This window comes from Propithecus coquereli, unplaced genomic scaffold (genome assembly GCF_000956105.1).
Source record: "Propithecus coquereli isolate 6110/MARCELLA unplaced genomic scaffold, Pcoq_1.0 Scaffold310, whole genome shotgun sequence".
NCBI lineage: Eukaryota > Metazoa > Chordata > Mammalia > Primates > Indriidae > Propithecus > Propithecus coquereli.
The window spans coordinates 4,365,551-4,389,523 of record NW_012148731.1 but is presented as its reverse complement, the minus strand read 5'-3'; the positions used below and the strand labels follow the sequence as shown (position 1 = coordinate 4,389,523).

Below are 23,973 nucleotides of genomic sequence, written 5' to 3'. Positions count from 1 at the left end.
GCCCTCAGGGTGGCTGGGCACAGAGAGTGCTCTGTGGCTGTGGGAGGTCACGTGGGACAATCCGGAGCATGAACAGTCCCAGGACCTCAAGGCTGCAAGGGTCGGACTCTCTCTGGCCGTGATGGGGAGCGGGTGCCTTAGGCAGGCGTGTGGCCTGCACCTGCTGCCACAGGGCAGAGACCCCCCTCCCCCGCCCCCCGAGGGTGCAGGAGGCAGAGCCGCCTTCCCTCTGCCCGCCACGTGCTGGGCCCCAGTCCCATTCCTCCATCTGAACGGTACAGGCGCGCGGGGGCAGGGGGTCCCTGTGGTGTTCCGAGGCGTCAGCTGCACTTAGGGCCCATCCACCCAGGGGGAGACCGTAGGGGTGGGGGTGGGGGGGGTCCCCGCAGGCAGGACCTGAGGCCCAGCTCCAGGTCACGGGCCGGAGGTGCTATGCTGCCCCAGCTCACCCTCCCAGGTCTCGGATGTTCCGATCGAGCCCAGCCACCCACTGAAGACCTTGTCTTGCTCCTCTGACTCCTGTCGCCATGGTCGTGGGCCTATCCCCTGCCAAGAGCCACCTAGAACCAGTGCAAGAGAGCGAGAGCAGGAGCCCGAAATTGTGGACAGTAAACCGTTTATTACCGTGTGGACACAGACACCACGGTGCACGGACAGTTTCAACACCATGATTGCTGGGGACAGAGCTGCGCTCAGACAGCTCTGCTGTGTGGTGACACCACGCTGTGCCTGGCCATCATAGCCAGCAGAGGCGCTAAGAGCGTCACCTAGGAGAAAACTTGGAAACCATCTAATGAAGCAGGTGATTTGGTGGGGGTGGGGGATCGGGGTGTCCTCTCTATAACCCAAAAGAAATGTACACTTAAATAAGCAAATATAAAATACAAAAAAGACGAGTAGACCTGGTGTTCTGTGTCAGGTAGAATCTAAAAAAATCCTGGAACTGAACTTTGTTTCCTCATTTTAATATTTTATCACAGGTTAAGACTGTTAAATGAAGCGCTTCCAAGCTCCGTGCAGCTCTGCGTGTGCTGGAGGCTGGGGCTGGATGGGCGCCTCGCTGTCCTCCCGACGGCCTCGACGTCTCGGCGCCGTTTACGTGGTGCTGATGCCGCTCAGCTCCTGCCTGATGGCTGGGGACAGGCACAGGGGAGGCTCAGCGCGCAGGGCTGGCCCGGCCCCCGCTCCTGCCAGGTGCCTGGACCTCACTCCTGACAGACCTGCCTGGGGCCCGTCCCCCACTGTCTCTCAGAGCCGGGGGCACAGGCTGGAGGCCCAACAGTGCTGTGGGCTTTGGCACAGACCTTTGCGTGATAACAGAGCGCTTGGGGTCTCCTCTGCCCCTTCTCCTGCAGTAGTCCCTGCCGCGGGGTGGAGGCCAGTGACCGGCCCATGGCCTCGGGGCCGCTGAGCACCAGGACCCTGCGTGAGGAGCTGCCCGTGCTGAGCTGCAGGGTCTTTGGAGGCCCTGGACATACGGGACCCAGGTCTACTGGAGGACCTGGGAGCCCCTCTCTGACAGAGTGGAGGTTGGGCTCTGGCCCGTCTGGCTTCTGCGGGGGCAGCAGGAAGTCCCTGGCCTGGGAGCCCAGTGGGCTGCGCTGGTCTGCCCACAGCCCTGGCCTGAGCCCTTCCTTCCTCCACGGCAGAGGCCAGGGCTCCTCTCGGTCCTCCCCCTAGATCTGGGCCTGTCGCTCCTCCCTCTTAGCCCCCTGCTCCCCACAGGCCTTTGGTGTCCCCTGTTCCTGCTCTGCTTCCTCCACGGCAGCTCAGGCTTCTCCCTGGACAGACCTCACGGGGCCAGGGTGGGCACCGTCAGTAGCAGGGCGCCACTGTTCAGGGCCCCTGGCGTGACCTGTGCTTCCCTGCGGGCTGGGGTGGCCCCTGTGGCAGGTGGGAGAGACTGAGGCTGGGGCTCGGGGTTCCCACCACACCCCACTTCTCCGTCCCTCTGCAGGTGTCCGCTCCGCTGTGGCCCTCGAGGGCCCCCAGCAACTGCCGGGTGCGTGTCTGCTTTTGTGGCTCCGGCTCTGCTCATTTGTTAGCGCCTTATCTCCCCAGCCCAGGCCTTGCAGCGAGGTGGACAAACAGGAACTGCGTGCTCCCTGCTCTAACTAGGGTGTGGCGGCTGCGAGGGGAGGCCCAGGCTGGTCCGCAGGCTCCCGCTGGGCCTCCTCTCCCCGCTGCCACCAGCCTCCACCCCTTGGGGTGCAGGGGACTCCCTTGCCCAGCCACATGTCGCTGCTCCGTGGAGGGGCTGAGCCCGCTCTGCCCCACCTTCCCTTCCCCTCTGGCCGCAGATCTGAGCCAGCCCCTCAGGGGCTCTGGTGGGAACAGGAAGGACGGATGTGACGCCGCAGGGGGGACGTCCTGCTCTCTGGAGCCAGAGGCTCCTTCGAGCCACCCATGCCTGCTCCTCAGCCCGGGCCAAGCAGGCGCAGGCCTAGAAGGTAGTTCTGTGGCTCTTGGTCCCCCTGCGCCCCAGAGAGACGGCAGTCTCCTCTGAACCCCAACCCCAGTGACTGGAGGCGGCAGCAAGTCAACAGGTAATGAAATAAAGAACAAAAACTTGAAGTGGCTTCTACCAGGCTGGGCTTTGGAATGTACGCTGGGAGCACCCCCTCCACACACGAGCACCCTGAGCCCCCAGGGAGAAGCAGGGAGAAGCGGAAAGGCCCAGATTCGAGTGTCAGACACCAGGGCGGTACGTGTTCTTAGGCAAGTCACTTCTCTGAGCCTCAGTTTCCTCAACTAGAGATTACAAGAATGGAGTTTCTTAAGTGCAGTACTGGCCCTGGCTTAAACCCGCAGGCTGCCTGGCCTAGAAGGCCGCCACCCCGGGGGACCCTCCACCCCGTGGCCAGCCCCGGGCGATGTCCCGCTCCCGGCCGTGGGCCCTTCACTCACCGTCGATGATCTCCTCCTTCACCTTGTGAAGCTCTCTGACCACCTCCTCTAGGATCTCCTGGTGGGAGCAGAGCATCGAAGTGGAGGGACAGGCAGGGGGACAGGGGAGCTGGCCTTGGTGGGGACGTGTCAGAAGTGTTGGGCTGCAGCTCTCACCCTTGCCTGACTCCTTGTGGCCCCTCGGCTGCCCTCCCCACGTGGAGGCCAGGGACGCCTGGGAACTCCTGCTGCCCACCACCCTCCAAGTCTACGTGGGCGAGGCCGAGGGCTTCCCCTGTGTGGGCCTCGTTGGGCAGATTGCCCCCTCCTGCTGGCCGCTCCTGGCCTCTGTGGGAAGGACGCACTCACCTGTTTCATCCGGTCCAGATCGAAGGCGTCCAGGGCCACGTCACTGACGCCCCCGGCAGGCTTCATCCTGGGGAGAATGGCAGGGCAGTGAGGGGACAGCAGGCCCGAGGCCCCCCACGCTAGTGGCCGGCGTCAACAGGAACGCTGGGTGTGCCGGAGCCCGCTGCAGGGCTGCGCGCTGCCTGCTCCCCTTGCCTCTCGGGACTTTCTTGCTTCTTATCTATGGCCACCCTTAGACTACCTGGAAAGGATCTTCACGCCCAGTCTCTACTGCAAGAGGGTCTCCACGGATACTGGGACCATATTTCCCAACCCGAGAGTCAGTTCTTGGGGTCCAGAAGAGGAGCTGTTCTGGTTTGAGAGCTCTTGCACAGACGTGGCGACTCAAGCACGCCACCCTCGCCTCCCCGGAAAGACACCAGCTCCCATAACCTGCCCTCGCGCTGGGGTTTACGTGCCTGGCTAAAACTGAGGCTTGGGAAACCAGCAACAGTGGCATTGAGTACGTGAGGTCTCCCACTTAACACCTGTCCCGGAGGCACCGGCTCCCGACACAAACCGGCACACGCAGCTGCGTGCGACTCCTTCAAGAAACATCCGTGGATGTGGTTTCTCTTTTGAGGTGGTTCTCATGACTGCGCTGCTTTGACAAGTTTCTGAGCTAAGGTTAACCGACTTGGATTTTAACGCCTCGCACACGTATCCTCCCTGGAGAATCTTGGCAAGATGGCTCGTCTGACTCCCTGGTCTTTTAAAAACGCGACTGTGGTGCTGAGGGCCGTGCTGTTGGGACGCAAGCTCTGCCCCACGCGGACAGAACGGCTGTTGGAGCCCGTGGTTTCAGGGACACGCATGTGGCCCGAGCCAGGCAGAGAGATCATGGGTGTGACGGCGGCAGGGCCAAGCTCCGCTGTGCCCAGTCACGGCACAGGTGAGGGCCATCTGGAGCGAGCGAGGACCCTGTTCCCCGGGGCTGGGGAATGAAGAGCTCCTGCACCAAGCACGGGCCCAACACCTGTGTAATTAATTCGGGCTCCAGCCGGAGGCCCCTGGATTCTCCAGGCCTGTCCCAGCGACAGGGCTGGGGACCATGGGCTAAGTGCTTCCTCTCTAGGCCTCAGCCCTCCCTCTCTGCACACCTGGCGGCCCCCACGACAAACACGGTTCGCTCCATAAGCAAGCTTGCGCGAGAGGGGTCATTGGCACACACCCCCTTTGCAGCCATCTGGGAAACGAGAGACCAGATTCGTCTTGGAACTGGAGAGACCCCATTCCAGGTGGGAATGGCCCTGACAATGCTCCTGGCCACGGAGAACGTGGCAGCCCACCCTCACTCCAGCAGGACATGGCTGGCTCTGCTAGGAGGGCTGCAGGCTCGCCCCCAGCTGCTGCGCCTGTTCTGGGATCCTGCTTTTGACCCTGCCCTGCTCTGGTCACCTTCCCCTGCCCGGCTCCCTTCACGGCCGCGGGGCCTACAGCTCTCCGACTGGGACCTGCTGCACGCGGAATACGATGCAGACTAACCTCATCCCACCCCCCAACGGCCTACCTCTCTGGCCACACTGCCTGCTGTTTGCCCTTTGAACTTCGGGCCCAGGGCCTTGGCACTTACCATTCCTTCAGCTTGGACAGCTGTCCCCACAACCTCTGCATGGCAGGCTCCTTATCCAGGTGGGCAGAAATGCCCCCTCCTGAGAGACGCCTGTCCCACCCCACTCCCTGAAGTGCCCTGTCCACCACGTGGCCCTTTTCGCCTTCTCAGGAGCACCCCCAGGACCCACAGCTGTCTTGTTTACGTGAGCTCTCTGTGGGCAGGCACTGTCCCCAGCATACAGCTAGCTGGCTGCTGAGACCTCTCTGTCCACCTGCATTGGTCACAGCCGTTCTGCCAGCGCCAGGCTGGAGTTCTGCTGTGCTCGTCATCTGTCCTGCTCTGCAAGGCTAGTTTCAAATCTCTCCTGCTCTGTGACAGTTGTTGTTTCCCTTCACTTTGGGTTGGGCAATGGAGACGTTTCTTGGTGCAGGTTCTAGAAGTCTTCAAATTCAGGCCACACCTGGCCCACGGTACTATGTGGCTGTCTTGTTTCTGACTTTTTGGGCAACCTCAGTTCCCAATGCCCTATCCTGTTGTCACACCAGCTTTCGGTCTGGGAACTATGGTCGGCAGATCTGTGGGGAAACCGGCTGTGCGTGCAGCGCGTGGGGGACGGAGAGGGAGCTGGCGGGGAGGGAGTGGGTGCCGGGCCGTGGCGGCGGCCAGTGGGCATGCTGCACGTCCAGCTGCTGTTCCCCTGCGCCTGCGATCAACAGCCCCACTGCACCGGGGAAACGGAGGCTTGGAGAGGTCGCCTAACTTGCCCGATGTCACGGTTAGCGAGCTGAAAGCTGGATTCCAGCTCAGCCCCACCTCGCTGCCGCTTTGGACAGGTCGCTGCCTTCCAGGCTCGGCCTCTCCTCGCGGGGAGGAAGGGAAGGAGCTGACCTGGACAAGCCCAGTCCCTGCAGCTCTGCCTTTCCCCAGGTCTGAAAGAAAAGATCACCTTCCCAGAGCAAGCTGTTGACTGCCGAGACATGAGACAGGGTTCAGGGGTGTTAGTCATGGGACGGGAGACAGAGGAGGCCCCAGAGACCGGGGGACAGTGGGCAGGAAGGTTGTTCGGTACCTAGAGTGAGGCTGCGACTGAAGGGGGCTCTTAGCTTCGGGGCTCTTTGCCACAGACGGGGTTCTACAGCAACGGAATGAAACAGACACGTGAGCCGGTGCCAGCACCCGCCTCTGCCCCCCCAGTCACTGCTGGGCCTCCCCAGGGCAGCTCACCTGGACAGTAACGAGGACACAGGTTTCTCCACCGAGTTGCTCCGCTCCCAGGGCTTCCGGCCAGCCTCTGTCAGTTCATTTCACGGACGAAGAGCCTCAGAGCTGAGAGGACTCAGCAGCCGCCCCAACCCCCTAGGCACCCCCGACAAGAACTGCCCCCATGCCAAGGGTGCAGAGCCCCCGGGCAGGAAGGTCGCCTCGAGTGGAGCTGCAATCTGGCTCCTTGTTTTCAGTCCCCTGTGGCCCAGGGCAGCCCCTTGAGGGTGGCACATGGCACTGTTGTCACCCTGCGTTTCCTCCACTCCAGGACTCAAGCTCCCGTTCCCTTGACCTGGTTGACCTTGACTTGTGACCTGGTTTCAAGTCCTTTCACCATGCTTGGGTCTCTCTGTGGAATGTGAACCAGCTGGTAATGGAACCAGTGATGCCAGCAATGGGGTAAGCGGGCAGCAGAACCCCTCCCCCAGACACTCCCAGGGCAGCCTGTGTCCCCATCTGCTGTGGGACCCTGGAGCCCACTGGCACCTTTCGTCGACTGCGCCACACACTGCATCTGGCTCTTTCCAGCCTGGACCTGAAAGCTGGTTTGTCTTTTCTTTTTTAAGGTAAGTGGTATCAGACTGTATTTCATTCTACTGCAAGGGATTTGTTGACTTGCACGCGCTGACTTTGCGGGCTGGCCAAAGGCAGAAGACAAAATTCCTAGGGCTGGTGGGGAAGCCACTTGGCCCCAAGACCCTGCAGACCAACTGCAGGTCTGAGGTGCTTCTCCTCAAAGCCACCTTCTGGGATGGGCGCTGGGCCCGCAGGCACAGACCTGGGGCCACAGCCATGCTCCAGGTGTGTGATCTTCGGCAAACCACACAGAGCCTCAACCTCCTAACAGGAAACCACTCAGCCCAAACGAGGGCAGGGACATTGTTTATGTTCATTGGCCAAGAACCTGTGGATTCTGGCAAATCAACAAGCCAGGCAAAGTTCTAGAAGGAGAGGATACAGCACACAGCCTCATGAGGAAGGCAGTTATGTCCACAGGTGGCTGGTGCAGGCATGGAGCAAATGGTTGGCAAGAGTCTCCCTGCCCAGGGTAGGGCAGCCTAACCCCCTGCCTCTCCTTGCCCTGCTCATGAGCACAGGCCTGGCGCAGAGGGGACACTGCACAGATGTTTGTTGAATGACTGAACAACTGGCCCATCACATTCTCTAATTATATCCTCTTTCCCACAGCTCAGATTGGGAGACACCTGAGCAAGGTAAGGGCTGTGTTTCTGGTGGAGCAAGTTCCACTGGTGATCTCTATAATGTCCATCCTTGGTTGGCATTTCACTGGGAGGCATGTTTAAACATCCCTCTTAAGAGTGCTGGGCCCAGCCTGTACTCAGGAGCCCTGGGTGTACTTTTCTACAATTGGACACATGCTCAGGTAAGTGCCTTCCCTTGTGAGGGACTCAGGGTCCTGCTGAGAGACAAGGTGACACGGCAGGTCACCCTGGGGAGCATTGTGGTCAGTTTGCTCTAGCAATTCCAGCCTGCTCAGGGAACTCACAGGAGCTGGGCATCCACGCGGCCTGGCTCCCTCATGCGTTCTGCCCTGTGGTTGGAACCAACTGTCTTTTTCTAAGCGTCCCTGCCTCCCATGCTAAGACCTCATGCCTCCCTGGGGTCAGGATGGCGCCCTCTTACCTGAGGAGTTAGGTGGCTGGCTAGATGCTCGGGTCCCTGGAGATGGGGAGGTGCTAGGATCTTCCTAAAATGGAACAGAAAGGCTCTTCTGTTAGAGTCTGCCCAAGAAGGCTGCTTGGGGCCAGGGCAGGATACCTTTGGACCAGGGTCATTTATAAAACCTCAGTTTTCCAAATGTTCCCAATGAATATATATTACTTTTATAATTAGCAAAACAATAAATATTTAAAAATGAGAACCATGGGCACGGCCAGGGCAGAGAAGGCTGCAGGTAGGTCCAGGGTCCCTGCAGAGTGGTGCAGAGCTGCCTGCTGGCCCTCAACCCCCTCCCCAGTCTGGAGCCCGGGTGGGCCAGACGCCTCCCGCACGCCGTCGCGCTGATGGCTCCCGAGCACTCCATGGAGTGACTCACTCTCTCGCTGTGTAGCACTTCCTGTTGCTTGCCAGGAGCCCTGCGCCACTATTCACTCCCACCCTTCTGTGGCCATGAAGGCTGTGGGGGTGGCCAGGCAGGACCCACCGGAGGGACCTGGCCTCTCCTCTCCAGCCCTGGCTTACTCCTCTTGGGGGGCCGGTGACAGGACCAGATGTCTGGCTGACACTAGAGGCTGCTGTGTGGGTCCCCTGGCGGCAGGGGGGAGGATCTCCCAGGCCTGCAGCAAGTGAGGGTCTACTCAGAGCTGGCCACAGGCACAGCTGATGTCCTAGGGACCTGTTTGTGGAAGACCCCAGATGTACCTCATTTCTCTTTGACAAAAAGAAGAGGAAGGAATCTACTCTAAACACGTTCATCAATGTTGCTGTCCAAATGACAGCTGTACAATGGAGTTCTGACCTCATGAGCCCTCTGTTAAGAGCCTCTGAAGCCGCCTGGCCGTTTGACAGGGCAGGGACAGCCCTGTGCCCCCAGCCTGGCCCTCCAGCTCCATCTCTGGCTGGCTTTCCCCTGCCCCGCACACCCTACTCTGTGCCTTTGCCCACGGTGCCCTCCCTGCCACGCTCACTCTGCTCTTGTCTCAGCCCCACAAGCTTCCAGTTCGTCCTTTGAGACTCTGTGCAAACATCACTGCTCCATGGAGCCCCTCGGCTGGTTTAGGGACTTCCCCTTGGGACCCCCATCCCTCTCTGCTCACCACTGTCCTCACACTGAGAGCAGGCCTGGCACCTCTCAGGAGCTCCCCAAATATCTGAGGGGCGAATGGATGGATTCTGGGAGTCTCTGGTCGAGAGGCAAAAGGATGTACGAGGCTGCAGGTCTTGGGCCGTCTCCTTGGACCTTCATCTCAGAGCGAGCTGAATGCCTGACTATGTCACCAATAAATGTGTGGCGGAGCCCAGGCCCAAGGAAACAGGCGAGGGTGAAAGCTATTACAGGTGAAATTAGAGTCACTAAAGAATTAGTATTCTTCAATATCATTCTATTAAAAAAAATCCTTCACTGCAGAAAAGGGAAGTTCTGCTTCAATTTCAGGCTAGGGAAGAGGCTGCCGGAGCACTTCTCGGCACCTCTGCACAGGGCTTGCGCCCCTTCTCTGTCCACTGTGCTGCCCGCGGGGCCGCGTTTCAGGTGGTGGCACTGGTCCTTAGTGCCGTAACACGATCAGCCCATGGCAGAGTGCCTGCCCGAGTCGCCTGACTGCACATTTGGGGCTCTTTTTTTCTTTTAAATAATACTGGTTTGTTCTCCATTAACTATAAACTTAGTACATGTTCACTGGAGAGAATGTGGAAATACTGAAAAGTATAAAACAGAAAATAAAAGCCAGCCACCAGGGTTTCTCCCTCACGCTGTGCTTGCTCTGCCGCTGGCGCCTGCAGGCCCTGCTCTCTCAGAAGCTCGTCCCAGCGTGAGCCAGCAGTGACCAGGGGCCTAGTTAAAGAAAGAAATGACGGGTGTCCAAGGAAGAGAGCATCATCCTTGGGATTGAAGGGTTCAAGAATGCTTCTCTTCCAGAAGTTGCTGGGATCTGGAATCCACTCTTCTTGCAGCTGGAGGAGTGTGGGTTTAGTGTGCAGGAGCTGGCGCTCCCCACACCAGCAGCTGCCTAGGAAGAGCCAGTGCCGGCCCACAGGCCCTCGTGCTGCTGTTTGGACACCTGTGACTGTCCTGTGGCTCCCAGACACATGGGCCTCTGCAATTGCAGAAATTTGTGGCGAGTTAGTTGGCTGAACTCCACAGTGTGTGCAAGGCATGGGGACAGCAGGTGAGTGAGAAGCCCAAGCCCGGCCTTCCCGGGGCCTACGAGCTGGCGGAGAGCGTGAGTCTGCACAAGCTAGCGTGTGCGTGCTCAGAGCCTCAGGGGAGTATGGGCTCAGGATCCACAGCGGGGAGCCTTGCCGAGCCTGGGGTCTGGGAGGCCACTTTTTAGGGAGTAAGGTTTACACAGAGAAGTGCAGGCCGAGGAGGAGCTGGGGAGGCAGAGGGGCCCGTACGTGCCCAGGGCAGCAATGAGAGGAGCACATCGGCTGGGAGGGCTGGGGCCCCAGGACAGCACCAGCCTGGCCCTGCCAGGTGTATTTCTCCTCTCATTCCGTACTGAGGTGTAACCTTGATGCTGTTTGTATTAACAGTTAAGGTCTAAACTTAGCAGTGTCAGTAGGAGTCTATTTTTACAGGAAAAGCTTAACAGAGAGGACGAGAGAATTGCCACCTTAAGTGGAAGCAGGTGCTGGGAGCTCTGTGCAGCTGGGCCAGGCTCCGGGATGCCCGCTAAGGATGAGCCAGGGGTTCCAAAGTGCTTTTCCATGGCTTACCTGCAGCTCCTGCTAGAATGGATAGACTCAAGGGGATCTTTAGGAACAGAAATAATGTGAAAATAAAAGCTGCCCTGGGCTTCCCCAGACTTTCTGTACCGCAGGTGCACCCTCTGCCCCCTCAAATCCCTTGATGAGGCCCTGGTTTGTCTGAGCGTCCTGGGGCTCCTGGGCAGGTGAGGTGCCCCGCTGTGCTTTGCCAGGGCTCTAGACTTCTCCTGCACAGCACTTCTGGGGCAAGACTTCCTTTTCTGCCTGCTTCTCCGTTAGGGCGGAGCTGTGTCTGGGGGGGGCAGCACTCCGTGAGCACAGACCTACTGCCGGGGCTCCGGGCGCAGCGGCAAGCCCCACAGAGGCCCTCCTATAAATCACCCAGTGAAGTACCTATCACGTGTGGCCAAACCACGTACAACTCAGTGCCCCAAAGGCCTGGCTTGGGACCAGAGAGCCCACCTGGGAGATTTACGTCTATCTGGGAGGGGTGGGGGCGCGCTGCTCACCGTTTGGCTTTCATCTTCCCTTTTGTCAGCTGGCCTGTCTGTCTGGGAGGCTGCTTTTCTCCTAGACGCAGGGAAGGGAGAAGATACCAATCAGCTCCTTAAGGTTCTCACACTGCCCCAACTCCGCCTCCTCCATGCAGGCCCCGGTCCTGGGAAGGAAACGATGATGTCTGCCTTTTTGTGTAGGAGGTGGCTCGTCCAGGCACTCGCCTGGCCAGGAGCCATGCCCGGGTGAGTGTCCAGGTCTCTGCTCATCTATAACCTGGGACACGAAACTGGTCTGAGCAGGGAGAATGGGGTTTGGGATGTTCCTGTCTCTGTTTATTGCACCTGGCAACAGCCACAGCACCTGAGGGAAGAAGGAGTCAGTCTGCAGCTTGTCCAGGTTCCTGGGGGCCTGGGCTTGGCTGAACAGCAGCCGTTCCCAGCACACTCTAGGTGTGGCCACATGGGACAGAGAGGTGTCTCTCTGGGCTGCAGTGTGTCTGTCCCACAGATCAGGGCTGTGGGAGCCTCTGCTGCAAGCTCAGGCCAGCAGACCCACCAGCTGTGGGGGGAGGAAGACATTTCTTCTATTACCCTAAAGCCCCTCCTAACTTGCAACTCAGTTACTCCAGCCATACCTCCCCCAGTCCGGAACACCACTAAGAACCTAGACTCGCTCAGAAAAGGGAAAACTTCGGCCGGGCGCAGTGGCTCACGCCTGTAATCCTAGCACTCTGGGAGGCCGAGGCGGGTGGATCATTTGAGCTCAGGAGTTTGAGACCAGCCTGAGCGACAGAGAGACCCCGTCTCTACTAAAAATAGAAAGAAATTAATCGGACAATTAAAAATATATAGAAAAAATTAGCTGGGCATGGTGGCGCATGCCTGTAGTCCCAGCTACTCGGGAGGCTGAGGCAGGAGGATCGCTTTAGCCCAGGAGTGTGAGGTTGCTGTGAGCTAGGCTGATGCCATGGCACTCACTCTAGCCTGGGTAACAAAGCAAGACTCGTCCCAAAAGAAAAAAAAAAAAAAGAAAAGGGAAGACTTTGAATAGCTCCAAGTGATGCCCTATAGTCAGTCCATACTTTCCCCAGAGGTATGAACCCCCTTTTCTTTCTTTCTTTTTTTTTAAACTGTCCACAGTACTTGTTAATTGCTTATTTACCCAGAGGAACTATTCCTCAGACCACATATTTGTAGCTCAGGGCAGGTCTGCCTGGCTAGTCCCTCGGCCCAGAAACCTGAGGGTCATCCTTGACATCAACTTCTTGTCACAGTAAGCCCGATCAATCCTACCTCTGGATTTTATTGCCAACCTTTCTCCTACCGTCACGTCCCACACCTTCCTGCAAGTCACCATCACCTCCTGGACTACACTAGCCTCCTGACTGGCATACCCACTGCCACTTCGCCCCATTATGACCCCTCGTGCCCAGCAGCCAGTGTCCCGTCTCTTAGGAACCAAAAGCAGGCCGAGCCCTCCCACTCCCTCAGGGGGTGAAGGTGTTCCCCAACAGCAGTGCTCCACACACGCTCCTTTCCCTCCTGTCCTCCAGGGCTGGGAAGGAGACTCTCAACTGCACACCCCTGGAGGCAGGAGACCGGATCTGCGAGAACTGGCATTCAAAGAAGCAGTTCTCTCAGCATTCGCGTCTTCGGCTCCACCCCGTATCCATCATCAAGGCGGTTTCAAAGAGCAGGCTGCTGGCTGTGCACACAGCGCGTTTGTTCTCAGTAGGGCCTCGACTCCCCCACCAGCACTGGCGTCTCACTGGCTCCTGGCAACGCTGGCTTTTTCCTGTTCTCAGAGAGAAAGGTGCTTCCTCCAGTTTGGTCTACACCGTCTACATCAAGCTGTTATCGTTAACTCGCTGGTTTGGGCTTGGGGAAAGCTGTAAGAGTTTCTTTTCCAGAAGCACCTTCTATTTTTCTGAGGCCCCTCTTCAGCTCTCTGAGATGGAGCCCGACAGCCCTGCACAGCGAGGCTATCTCTTCCAGCCTCGCTTTTGGTCCAGGCACAGCATGTCTCAGCTTTCCAGGTACTTTGCCACCGACGCTGCACCTCTGCTGACCTTCCTGCGCGGCTCGCTCCGCTCCTGCTTCGGCCCAGAGACTTGTACTCACCCTTTCACCCTTCGGTGAGGGCCTCCTGGCACTCTCGGTCAGTGAACCGTTCCTACCTTTGTGCAGCCACAGTCAACCTTGGCAGGCCTGGATTTACTGCTATATAAAATGCTCTTAAGTCTGTGGCCTGTTTTGGTGATTTATGTATGCCCAGGCCCAGCAGGAGGCTCAGGAGAGGCCTGTGCTGTGGCTCCGCCTTGCCACTCCCTGACGCTCAAGGCAGGTTCCCCAGGCCCGGCCCCTGCTCCGGAGCGCTGGAGCGGCTGCTGCACTTGGTGGCCCCCGTCTCCTCACTTCATCCTCAGGGCACCGTGCACATTTGATGAGCCGAATTGGGAACATGCTATGAAGACCTCCGTACACACACAGTTCCCCCTCGGCTTAGCCACTTGGAGACTCCCCCGACTTCTCCATTCTCCTGGTCCTCACAGCTGCCTTCCAAGGCAGCAGGACTGCCGCACGGCTTCCTCTGTTCCGACAGGGGAGGCGGCTCCTGTGCCCTCTGGTGTCCAGGTCAGCCATGACGTTGGTAGCCCTAGGTCAGCATTTCTCAGGCCAAGTGACATTTAAAAATAAAATCCAAGCTTTGCATCCCTTTTGAGAAAGAGCTGTATGATCTCTCTTCCTTTTGGCTGGGGGTCAACAAAGAGTCACAGTGACAGGCTGATGGCCTTGGGCAGCTGTAGCCACACCTGCGGGTGTGATGGAAAAGTGGATATCCAGGTCCCAGGCTCAGAGCCCAGCACGACATGGATGGAACTGTCCTCTGTCGGCCTCTCTGGGCTCCTGCCACTCCACAGTTCTTTTTCCTGCACCCTTGATCATTCCCCTGGAGGACCGTGCGCCTTCATCACATACGCACCAGAGTGTCCTCTGTCAACTCTAGCACTGGATCACATCTTACTTCTGTTGGGATCTTAAGTGCAGGACTGTTCCTCCTTTCCCCCTGAATTTATCTCTGAAATTATCTCCAAATTTGTCTCTGCTCAGGACAGGGCCAGTACACGCAGATGCTGCAGTAGATACCTTGCTAAACTAAAATGAGGGAGCCAGGGCTGGGAGCACTCCTCTGGCTTGCTGCCTCAGAAGCCCTTGAGAAGGGGAAACTTAAGTAACCGTTTCCCCTGCTTGGCTAACCCTGGGTGACAAAGGATTCTGGGGCCAAGCAAGATTCTTCATGCAGCGCTGAGGGACAGGGGCGTCCCGACAGGCACGCTGAGTTTGGGGAGATGGAAAGACCCACCTTTTGGCCAGCAGTTTGTTCATTTCCTCCATGAGGCCTCCTCCGCCACCCCCGCTGCTTGCCCGGTTGGCATCGGACTTTGAGGTCCCGCTGGGACTGGAGCCTCCGGATGCATCTTCTGGCTGAGGGTAAAGGACGCCATGTTTTAGACCCTGGTGCCGACGGCAGGACGAGTAGCAAGGATGTGAGAGGACGCAGGGGACCATGTGTGTACATGTGACTCCTACAGTGGCACTGCTACACGACACCTCAGGAGTCGTCTAGTCCAACATCCCCCAATCCCACAGGGGAAAAAACCAGGACCGAGAGGGGGACAAGGCCTGGCTAGGCCTGCATGCCATGCTCATGGTCAGTGCCCTTGCCGAGACCAGCCGTGACATGAGGCAGGGGAGATGATTCTGTGGGAAGGAAATGAGATTTAAGCCAAAGATCTATATCAGGGGTGCTCTTCTTTCAACCACAGCCCCCCTTGGCCTTGCTCCAGAGTGTGTGCGGAGGGGTCAGGGCAGACACACCGAGTTGGGTGACTGATTTCCACGAGACGACTTGGTACCGTGGCAAGAGCAAGGGACTTAGATTCAGGAGACCCAGGGCTTGAGTCCAAACTGCAATTTATAAACTGTGTGATGTGAATGCAACATTTAAACTCTCTGTGCCTCAGTTTCCTCACCTACAAAGGGGAGATGTTCTTGGCCTGCTTATGAAGGTCATTGTGAGGACCAACAGCAGTTGTGTAACTCAAGCACCTCGTAATTCACAAAGTGCCGTCCCATGTGTTTTCTCATTTAATGACAAATGGCAGAGGGACAGCTAGGCTTGGGGAGGGTAGTGCATGCTCAGCATCTTACAGACGAGGGAGGGACACAGAGGCGCTCTGCAGACGGTGTGAGGACCCCGGCCCCACCCACACCCCCACCCCATGCCCAGGGACGCTTACCCGCTGGACTCTCCTCAGCTTGGCCCCGGCCAGGGCGGCGGCCAGTCCTGACACGGAGCTCTCGTCCTGGCTGGCCCCCAGGGCTCCTCCGGCTGGCAGTGGGGGTGGGGGCGGCGGGGTGGCCCCCGTGGGTGGAGGCGGGACAGGGGGTGGGGGTGGGGGTGGAGGCCCGCTACATGAGAGGGGGGCGCTGGCTGCAGAAGAGGGATGCCCCGGTGGGAGGATGGGCCCTGAAACGCAACAGGGGGGCTCAGCCAGCCTCCAGCATCCAGCTGGGGCCTGAGCCTGCCGTTCTCACCTCAGGTCCCCGGGGGGAAGGACAGAGGGCAGCCTGCTCCTCAGAGGGATGAGGAGCAGCTCCAGGGGTGCTTCTTCCAGGAAGCCCCCATGGAATGAACTTGGCCCTGGCACAGTTACTTCCTGCTCTGGTCCCTCAGCACTCCGGCCCAGGCTGGGCCCGTGGTCTCATACACTCAATGATCCCCGAGCTCAGCCGACTGCTCTTGCCCAGTCGTGCTCCTCCAGTGGGAAGGAAGCTGTCTGGTGGCACACATGGCGCCTTTTCTCTCCTCTGTGCCTTCTAAGTACCTAGCGCCCCCTCGGCAGGAGCTGTTCTGAGATCCAACTGTGACTGATCCTTGGTCTTTGGGGACTGTGGCAGGTAACTGGGGTCCCAGGGCCAACTGGGAGCACAGGTCAGGACGCAGTGCGGGGTGCTGGGCTCCACTGTCTGTGTATCCAAGCCCCCGCCCCCCCATCACCCGAGCCTCGGTTTTGTGCCAGGCACCGTGCTAGGCACTGGGGTGTGGCGCTGAGGTGCAACAGCCACAGGCCGCCATGGTGCTCACAGCCTGGGAGGGAATAGGCAGTCAACGAATCACACAGGCGAGTGCAGCTCTGGGACTGTGGCGAGCTGACAAGTGCTACCAGGAGCAGGCACGTGGCGCTATGCTGGCAAAGAGGGGCTCCGAGCTGGCCACAGTTCACGGGAGAGTCCCCTGCGCCACGGCGAGGGAGCAGGGCCGTGGCGGGAGAGCAGGAGTCAGGTCAGGTGAGGTGGCGAGAGGGAGGAAGGGGACAGGCGTGCTTGCGAGGCACTGGAAGGCAGGTGGGTACTGGGCTGTTCCAGGAGTGACGGGGAAGGGGACACGATGACGGCATCAGAGCTGCATTAGAAATGCAGAGTGGCCAGAGGGGAGCAGCAGGCCTGCGAGGAGGGCCTGCAGCGTCTAGGTGAGAGGTGATGGCATCGGTCAGCATCTCCCGAGCAGGTGCTCCTGTAACCAGCGGGGGCTCGGTTTTCTCATCAGTAAAATAGGATAATAGTCACCTGCTCACTTCATAGGGCGTTTGAGAAAATTAAACAAGACAAAGGATATGAAAGCACTTGGCAAATTATAAAGTCCTGTACCTATCAATGAACATTACAATTTCTAGAAAACCCTCTCCTCCTCCTTCAATGTGCTAAGTTCCATTCAATGTCTGAGACTGAAGCTTAGCAACACTCTGGGAAGTCTCTGACCGGGGTGGATTGGGACCCTCCTGTGTGCCGTCAGCACCCTGCACTTAACTTGGCCACAGCGTGCACCAGACGATATTGTAAGTGTTGGTTCTTTTGCCTCCTTGACTGGACGATGGGCTCCCTGGGGGCAGGGCTGTGTCTTGTCTGCCTTGTCCATGGTTTCGTCCCCAGCCCTTAGCACAGTGCCTGAGACACGGGAGGTGCTCATCGGATGTCTACTCCGGGAATGAGTGATGGGAGGGCAGAAGGTTGGTGGGCAGGGGCTGGACCAAGCTGAGCGAATTCCCCAAACCCTCTGCTCTGCTGTCTCACTCCCCTATGCCATCTAAAGTGACCGTCACACTCTGAGACCTAGGCAACCCACAGCTCCTCACAGAGCCCCTGGGCCTCGTCTAAGTGGAGGGGCTGGCACCCAGCACCCGAATGGGAGGGAGGCCCCGAGGAGGAGGGGCTCTCACCTGTGGCCGAGGTTCTTCTCTCTAGAGATTCCTGCCGTTGCTGCTGGTGCTGCTGCTCCATCACTTGTCTGCGAAGCAACCACAGCAGGGCGGTCAGGACAACAGCTCAGCGTCTGCAAGCCCCGGCTTTAGAGTCGGGTTTCGCTGGCACTTCCTAAGAGCCACCGTGTGCCAGGGCTGCCTCCACGTACCAGAGAGAGGGGCTGTGACTGGCTCGAGTTCCTGACAGAGGGAGTGCTGGCGTCTCCTGGTCCTCAGGTACCCCAAAGAGGGAGCCCCTCATGGGAGGCTGATTTGATTTCACTTATTAGAGTGACCAAGCCCTTCCCTAGGCTGGATGGGATCATCTGGCTTTTGGGGGCCTGTGGCCTCATCAGACCCAGCCTTAGAAACACCTGTTCTTACTGTACCTGGCCAACCTCCCTGGGACAATTCTCAGGGACATGTGGTAGTCAGGAGAAATGGACATAAAGGCCACGTGCCTCATTCTCTTTACCACAGACCAGCTGCAGGCCCAGCCTCCATTTCTCTATCTCACTATCTATTTATTTTCTTTAGAGACAGGGGTCTCACTATGTTGCCCAGGCTGGAGTGCAGGGGCTATTCATAGGTGGGATCACAGCTCACTGCAGCCTCAAACTCTTGAACTCCTGGGCTCAAGCGATCCTCCCGTCTCAGCCTCTTGAGTAGCTGGGACTACAGGTGTGTACCACCAAGCCTGGCAAACTTTTTTATTATTTGTAGAGATGGGGTCTCACAATGTTGCTCAGGCTGGTCTCAAACTCCTGGCCTCAAGCAATCCTCCTGCCTCAGCCTCCCGAAGTGCTGGGATTACAGATGTGAGCCACCACATCTGGCCATCTCTGAGTGCTCTCAAAGGTTCATTGAATGAGGACACTGACCCACAAATACATCCACAGAATCCAAAGACCGAAATACTGGAATGGGAAGGGCCTTCGGGGACCACCTAGTCCAGGGACAGCAGCAAGCGTGCAAGTGGTGTGGAGCCAACTCTGAACACCTGCTGTTGAAGCGCAGGGTTAATAAGTGTGCTGAGGCCAACTCTGGGCTTGGTGAGAGAGAGCACTAGAAGCACCTATTTCATGGGGTTCCTGTAGGCAGTATGCCTGACACCCCCAAAATAATGGAAACATCCCTCTTGGCATTAAAGGTATTTGAAAAGCTCCCAGCAGCATCTGCGCTAGATTCTCCTTTCAAACTGCCGAAACATCACCCAACACTCCAACCTCCCTAGCAGGATCCATAGACTCAGAAAACCATAGTATTCTAAAATGGAGATGTTTGGAAAATACTTAAAAATCAGTCTGCACCTGTGCTTCTGTTTGCATGAAAACAGAAAGGTGCCTGTGCTTGGAGTCACTACCTCACTGTGGGCCCCGAGGGAGTGATCTCTCCCCTGCCGCCCCTTCCCCCAGGAAAGTGGCACTGGACAGTGGCCAAGTGAAGGTCCTGACCCTGGGGTTTGATGCTTGCAGTCACATCCCGACTGGCAGGTGCTCTGGTCCGTGGACACGCCCTCCGCAGCCAGGGACCTTGCACGCATTTCACTTGGGCCTTGGGTTAAGATAATGGGGCGCTGTGGGTGCTGAACCAGTTCTGAGAGAACAAGGGAAGGATCTATTTAGCAGCCATTTGACGCCACATTTATACCTCACAGGCTCCCTACTTCATGCCCTTTTCTGGGTGGGGTGGCCCTGGGACCTGGCAGAGAGCTGCAGTCGGAGTCAGACGTGACTGCCAGGCAGGGCTCTGCCTGCAGCGCCCGTTGCTCTGGGCGAGCCCTCTGCACCCTGAGCTTCAGCTGGCTCCTCTGGGAACAGTATAACAAGCCGTCAGGCGAGAGCAAAGGTTCAAGTGAGACAATTCACGTCAAAGTCCTCTGTACCCTGCAAAGTGCTGTATTTCTGTGAGGCTGTCAGACAGGCCTGCGGAGTCAGTAAAGACATGCGAGTCCACAGACAGGAATCTCACATTGTGAGCACTTTAGCCTGCACCCTCCTGCTGTCTGTCACCTCATGTGCTTGAGAAAGGCAGAGCAAGGCTAGCACCATCTTCAAGTGGGGAAACTGAGGACTAGAGCAGCAACTTGCTCAAGGTCTTAAAGCACAAAGTCAGAGACAGGTGGAGCCTCAGAAATCACTCACCCTAAGGCTTTCATTTCTCAGCCTTAGGGACAGGCCAGAGAAAAGGAGCTGTAGGGAGAAGTCTCACACCACCGGTGAGGGGCAGAGGTCCAGGGCTGGGCTGGAGTCCAGCCACAGGGAACGGGAGCTGTTCTCCCTGTCTGACAAAGCTGGTGAGCGTGGCCCGTGTCAGGCCTAACTCCCTCGACACAGTCAGAAGAAGCAGAGCACCATGGTGGAGGGGCAGACCTGGGTTCCAGTCCTGGCTCTGTCATTTCCCAGCAATGTGACCTTGGGGAGGCTGCTCCATGGGTCGCCAGCATGACCCCTTCTGCAATTTCGGGACCACTGCCCTGGCCCTTCCTCCCAGCACCAGCACTTTAGAAGCTCTGCTGGCAGGGGTAGGGGGGTCATTCCTATGGCCCCTAAAACATAGGCCGTGGGAGCTGCCTCCTCCTCAGGCAGAAGCCTCCTCCTCAGGCAGAATCCCTCCATGTCATAACTGCCTCCTAGCACTCTTGGGGAGGTGAAATGAAATGACAAATGAACAGCACTCAGGACACTGCAAGGCCCATCAAAAGAGCTTAGCAAATGGAGGTTAGTGGTGGTCTCTGTAGACCACGGATTCTCGTTGTCATTCCTGGTCTTGACGTCTGAGACAAGCTGCCATGCATTAGTTCCCTTTCTTTCTGGTCTGGCCTGTTCCTCCTCTCCCCAGCATGTGCTTCTGGGAGTCCTGGCCCTAGCTGCAGGGGTGTCCTCACTTGCTGAAGGGGACCCCTGCCACCAGGCACTCCTGGGGAGGCTGCCAGGCTGGCCCCTGCTGGGTGCCGGGTTACCTTCTCTGGATGTCCATCTCATCAGGAGAGGGGCCATTCTGCACCTGACGCTGGCTGGAGGGGCCTGTGGGGCAGAAGCACAAAAGCCGAATGGTTAGCAAAGGGACGAAAGGCTCCGACAAACAAACCTGTGACCGTGTCCATCTCTGCCCCTCCTGGCTGCGGAAGAGATCTCTCCCTGACCTTCTCTTAAAAGTTGGCCCCACACCTGCGCAAGGCCCTGCCCCACCTCCGTCTCCCAATCACCGCTTCTCGTGGCTCCTCCCTGTCAGTCAGTAAATGGGACCCAGCTCATCCCTCCCAGCGGCTGGCTCCTCTCCTTCCCCCGTGAACGGCGCTTGCTGTTCCTGCCTCACATGCCACCGCCCCTCAATCCTTTCACATCGACTCTGCCTCCCCACGTCCCACTAAGCTGTTCTAACTAAAATCACCAGGGGACTTGGAGTCGCAAAACCCCAAAGACCCATTTTATTCCTCTTTCTGAGCAAAGGACTGACACCGTTGGTGAGTGTCACAGTCAGAGGTTAAAACCCAGGTCTGTCCGAGCCGAAGCCCGTGCTCCTCGCCCCCACGTGACGCCCTGCTGTCTGCATCAGGAGCCTGGAGCTGTGGGGCGGGAAGCAACCAGCTCCTGCCATCCCTCCCTTTGTTCTGGACGGACACGGAGCCTTCTGGGACACACCCTGCCTTGGACCCTGAAGCCAGGACCCCGGAGCAGGCCAGGTCTGCTGCTCGCCCCGCGTTTAGAGGAGAGCTGGTGCTGGGCACCCGCATCAGGGCCCCGCTGTTGGGTCACATCGAAGACGAAATCCAGGCTCTGTCCTAACCTGAGATCAAGCTGACTGTTCCTTCCCTCTGCCAGCTCTGGTGTCACTCAGGACACTTCCCTGACTAGCAGGGAAGCAGCTTTGTTTCTGCCCAGGATGCGGTGACAGTGTCACTCAAGCAGTAACATCGGTGACGGGGTGGGGTGGGGGCAATCCCTTTTCCTTCCTACTTCAGAGGCTCGGGGTCCTAGTGGTCCTTCCCTCCTTGTTCTCAGGAAACAAAAGCGGTTAATATGTGAGCACTACTAGAGCAATGTCCAGGCACTTTTTAAAATTTAATTCTACTTCCCACAACCCCGAGGCTCCCACGAGGACTTGTAACAGCTGAGGAAACCAAGCCCAGAAAGGTCAGGTGATTTACTCGAGGTCTTACGTATAGAAAGTGGCAGAGCCAGACGCAAGCTACCTGCAGAATCCAACTCTCTTTCTTAAATTCCATCGCGCTGTGGTGTGAGACTAAGGCCAGCCTGAAGAACGAGGATGGAGGTGGCAGACTCGCTGCTGCCCTCGCTGGTGCTCTCAGGTGCTGCTTGTGTCTACGCGGCAGCAGACAGGTGTCCCCCACCAACTCCACTCCTGGCTGGGGCAAGAGGGATGCAGGGCTCAGCTTCACGCCCAAGCCGCCCTGCTGCTAGCTTGGCCCGGGCCGTGGGTTTTGGCTCCGACAACAGGACTTCTACCTTGTTCTAAGACCTGGCCCAGCTGCTGAGTCCACTCCTGGATCTGGACTCTGTCCTTCTGGAGGCCGAGTTCCTGTCCCAGTGACCTTCTTTAGCGCTTGGTCTGAGCACTGGTCCCGAGGCCTTGCGGTGCTCGGGCTCCACTAGGTGCCGTAAGGTCCTTCCTCGTCTGCTTGCTGGCTTACTTTGGATTTCGCAAGTAGTTTCTGTCTGGCTCTGCCACTTTCTGTTAATATATGTAAGACTCTGAGCAAGTTATAGTCACTGGAACTGTTTTCCACCAGCTGTCAGGACCCCAGATGGCAGCCAGGTGCCCACATGGTGGTCTGTTGTGGTCGTGAGCTTTGGATTCTCATCCTGCTTGCTGGACTGGACTCCTCCCAAGACCCTCAGCCAACCTGCTCCTCCAGAGGGTGAGGAAGTCCGACAGGAGCCCTAGCCCCTTCCAGGGGGCTCTGCCCTTGCACTTAAGACATACTTCAAAATTAGCTGCAGTTTTAGATACTACAGAACAGGAAGGGATAATACGTGATTGCATAAGACCTTCCATTCTTCTCAAACTAAGAAAGTGTTAGATTTTTAAGCTACAAGGGTCCTTAACATTATGAAGTACAGTCCTTTTGTTTTAGGAGTGGGAACTAAGGCCCAACAAGGGAAAGGGGTTTGTCCAGTGTCACCCAGGGTGTCTGTGACAGACACGAGATTCCATTGCCTCCTTACTCCTGGCCTGTTCCACCCACCCACTGGCATAGCTGCCCCCAGGGTAGAGTCGGCAGGGAGGGACAGGGTGGAGGGGCATTCCTCCAGACTGTCGGTGCTCTCGAGGGAAGTCCCAGGCTGCAGCCCACTTGTACGTGCTGCTTCTCAAGGTGGGAGCGCCTGCACGAAGGAAACCTCTCCGATGGCTGGTAATCAGACTCCCATCTGTTCCAGTGTTGTGTTACTGCAGATGACTTCCCTGAATTATGCAATCAGAAGCCAAGGTGGAAGATGTGGCGTGTGTCTTGTGCTGCAGATGAGCACCTTGGAGTCACCTCTGAGCTCCTGAGCAGAGCTTGGATCTTGCAGGATCCAGGGTGGGTGGGAAGGTGGGGGTTCCAGCTCCCCCTTCTCTGCCTCCCACAACCCATTAGTTACTGAGTCTTACTGGTGCTGTGTCTGATGCCCTGCAGAATCCACCTTGCCTTTCTGCCCCCACTGGGCTGCCTCAGCACCTCTCTTTTGGACCCATGCCTTGGTCTACCAATGGGACCCTCGCCTCCACTCTCTCCCTTACTCATCTACTTTGACACGCAGCCTACGTGATCTCTGGAAAGCACAGACACAGCTGTGTATAGGGTTGGGTCCAAGCCCAATCGAACAAGATTCAAGGCTCTTCGGGCTTGGCCCTGCCCACCCTGTGGCTGCTTCTCCTGGACGTGTCTCCGCGGTAGCCCTGCATCTGCCCGCTGGGCGCTGATCCCACACAGTGCTTCCCACCTCGACATGTTTTCGTGAGCTACTCAATCCACCTGGGACACCTCCTGCCAAGACTTCAAGGCCCAACTCAATAGTCGCCTATTCCAAGAAGCCCTCCCCAAGTCCTCACACTCCTCCTACCCAATGCCCATGTGCCTGTCTCATAAAACTCACAACTTTCTCACCAACATTACAGTGATTTGGGAGCGGCCTCCCTGTCTGTACTGGACGCTGAGCTTTGAGGGCAGCGAGCTCACTCAGCACTGCGTGCTCACGGCCTGCCTCACCTCAGACATGGTGCGTTTACCGAACTGAGTGGGAAGGCTAGAGGGAGCTCATGCTCTCCCACGCCGGGGGGAGAAGCACAGGCCCAGAGCCAGGCTGCCCTAGCCTGGGTGAAGACAAAGATGAGCCCAGAGGTGAGGCACAGAAATGCAGCGCTTTTAAATTGTGCTGCTATGAACATTCGAGTGCAGGTGTCTTTTTCATAGAGCGACTTTTGTTCTTTTGGGTAGATGCTCAGTAATGGGATTGCTGAATCAAATGGTAGTTCTACTTGTATCTCTTTAAGGTATCTCCATATTGCTTTCCACAGAGGTTGCACTAGTTTACAGCTCCACCAGCAGTGTATGAGTGTTCCTATCTCTCCGCATCCACGCCAACATTTATTGTTTTGGGACTTTTTGATAAAGGCCAGTCTCACTGGAGATAAGTGATATCACGATTGCAAAGATGTGGAAACAACC

General features: G+C 57.6%; 1 protein-coding gene across 1 annotated transcript in view; it reads right to left on the bottom strand.

Annotated features, from left to right (window-relative positions):
* Positions 1 to 603: 603 nt before the first annotated feature.
* The window catches only part of EVL (Enah/Vasp-like), an 88,268-nt gene continuing 64,898 nt past the window's right edge, over positions 604 to 23,973 (bottom strand). Inside the window, exons 4-14 of the mRNA XM_012650099.1 lie at positions 20,263 to 20,326; positions 17,280 to 17,347; positions 15,300 to 15,529; positions 14,363 to 14,484; positions 11,011 to 11,071; positions 7,757 to 7,820; positions 6,074 to 6,140; positions 5,919 to 5,981; positions 3,256 to 3,322; positions 2,908 to 2,965; positions 604 to 1,133 (exon numbers count right to left, since the gene is read on the bottom strand). Of these exons, the coding sequence (XP_012505553.1) occupies positions 1,096 to 1,133; positions 2,908 to 2,965; positions 3,256 to 3,322; positions 5,919 to 5,981; positions 6,074 to 6,140; positions 7,757 to 7,820; positions 11,011 to 11,071; positions 14,363 to 14,484; positions 15,300 to 15,529; positions 17,280 to 17,347; positions 20,263 to 20,326 (902 nt within the window). The 3' untranslated portion in view covers positions 604 to 1,095. The remainder of the gene's footprint in view (positions 1,134 to 2,907; positions 2,966 to 3,255; positions 3,323 to 5,918; positions 5,982 to 6,073; positions 6,141 to 7,756; positions 7,821 to 11,010; positions 11,072 to 14,362; positions 14,485 to 15,299; positions 15,530 to 17,279; positions 17,348 to 20,262; positions 20,327 to 23,973) is intronic.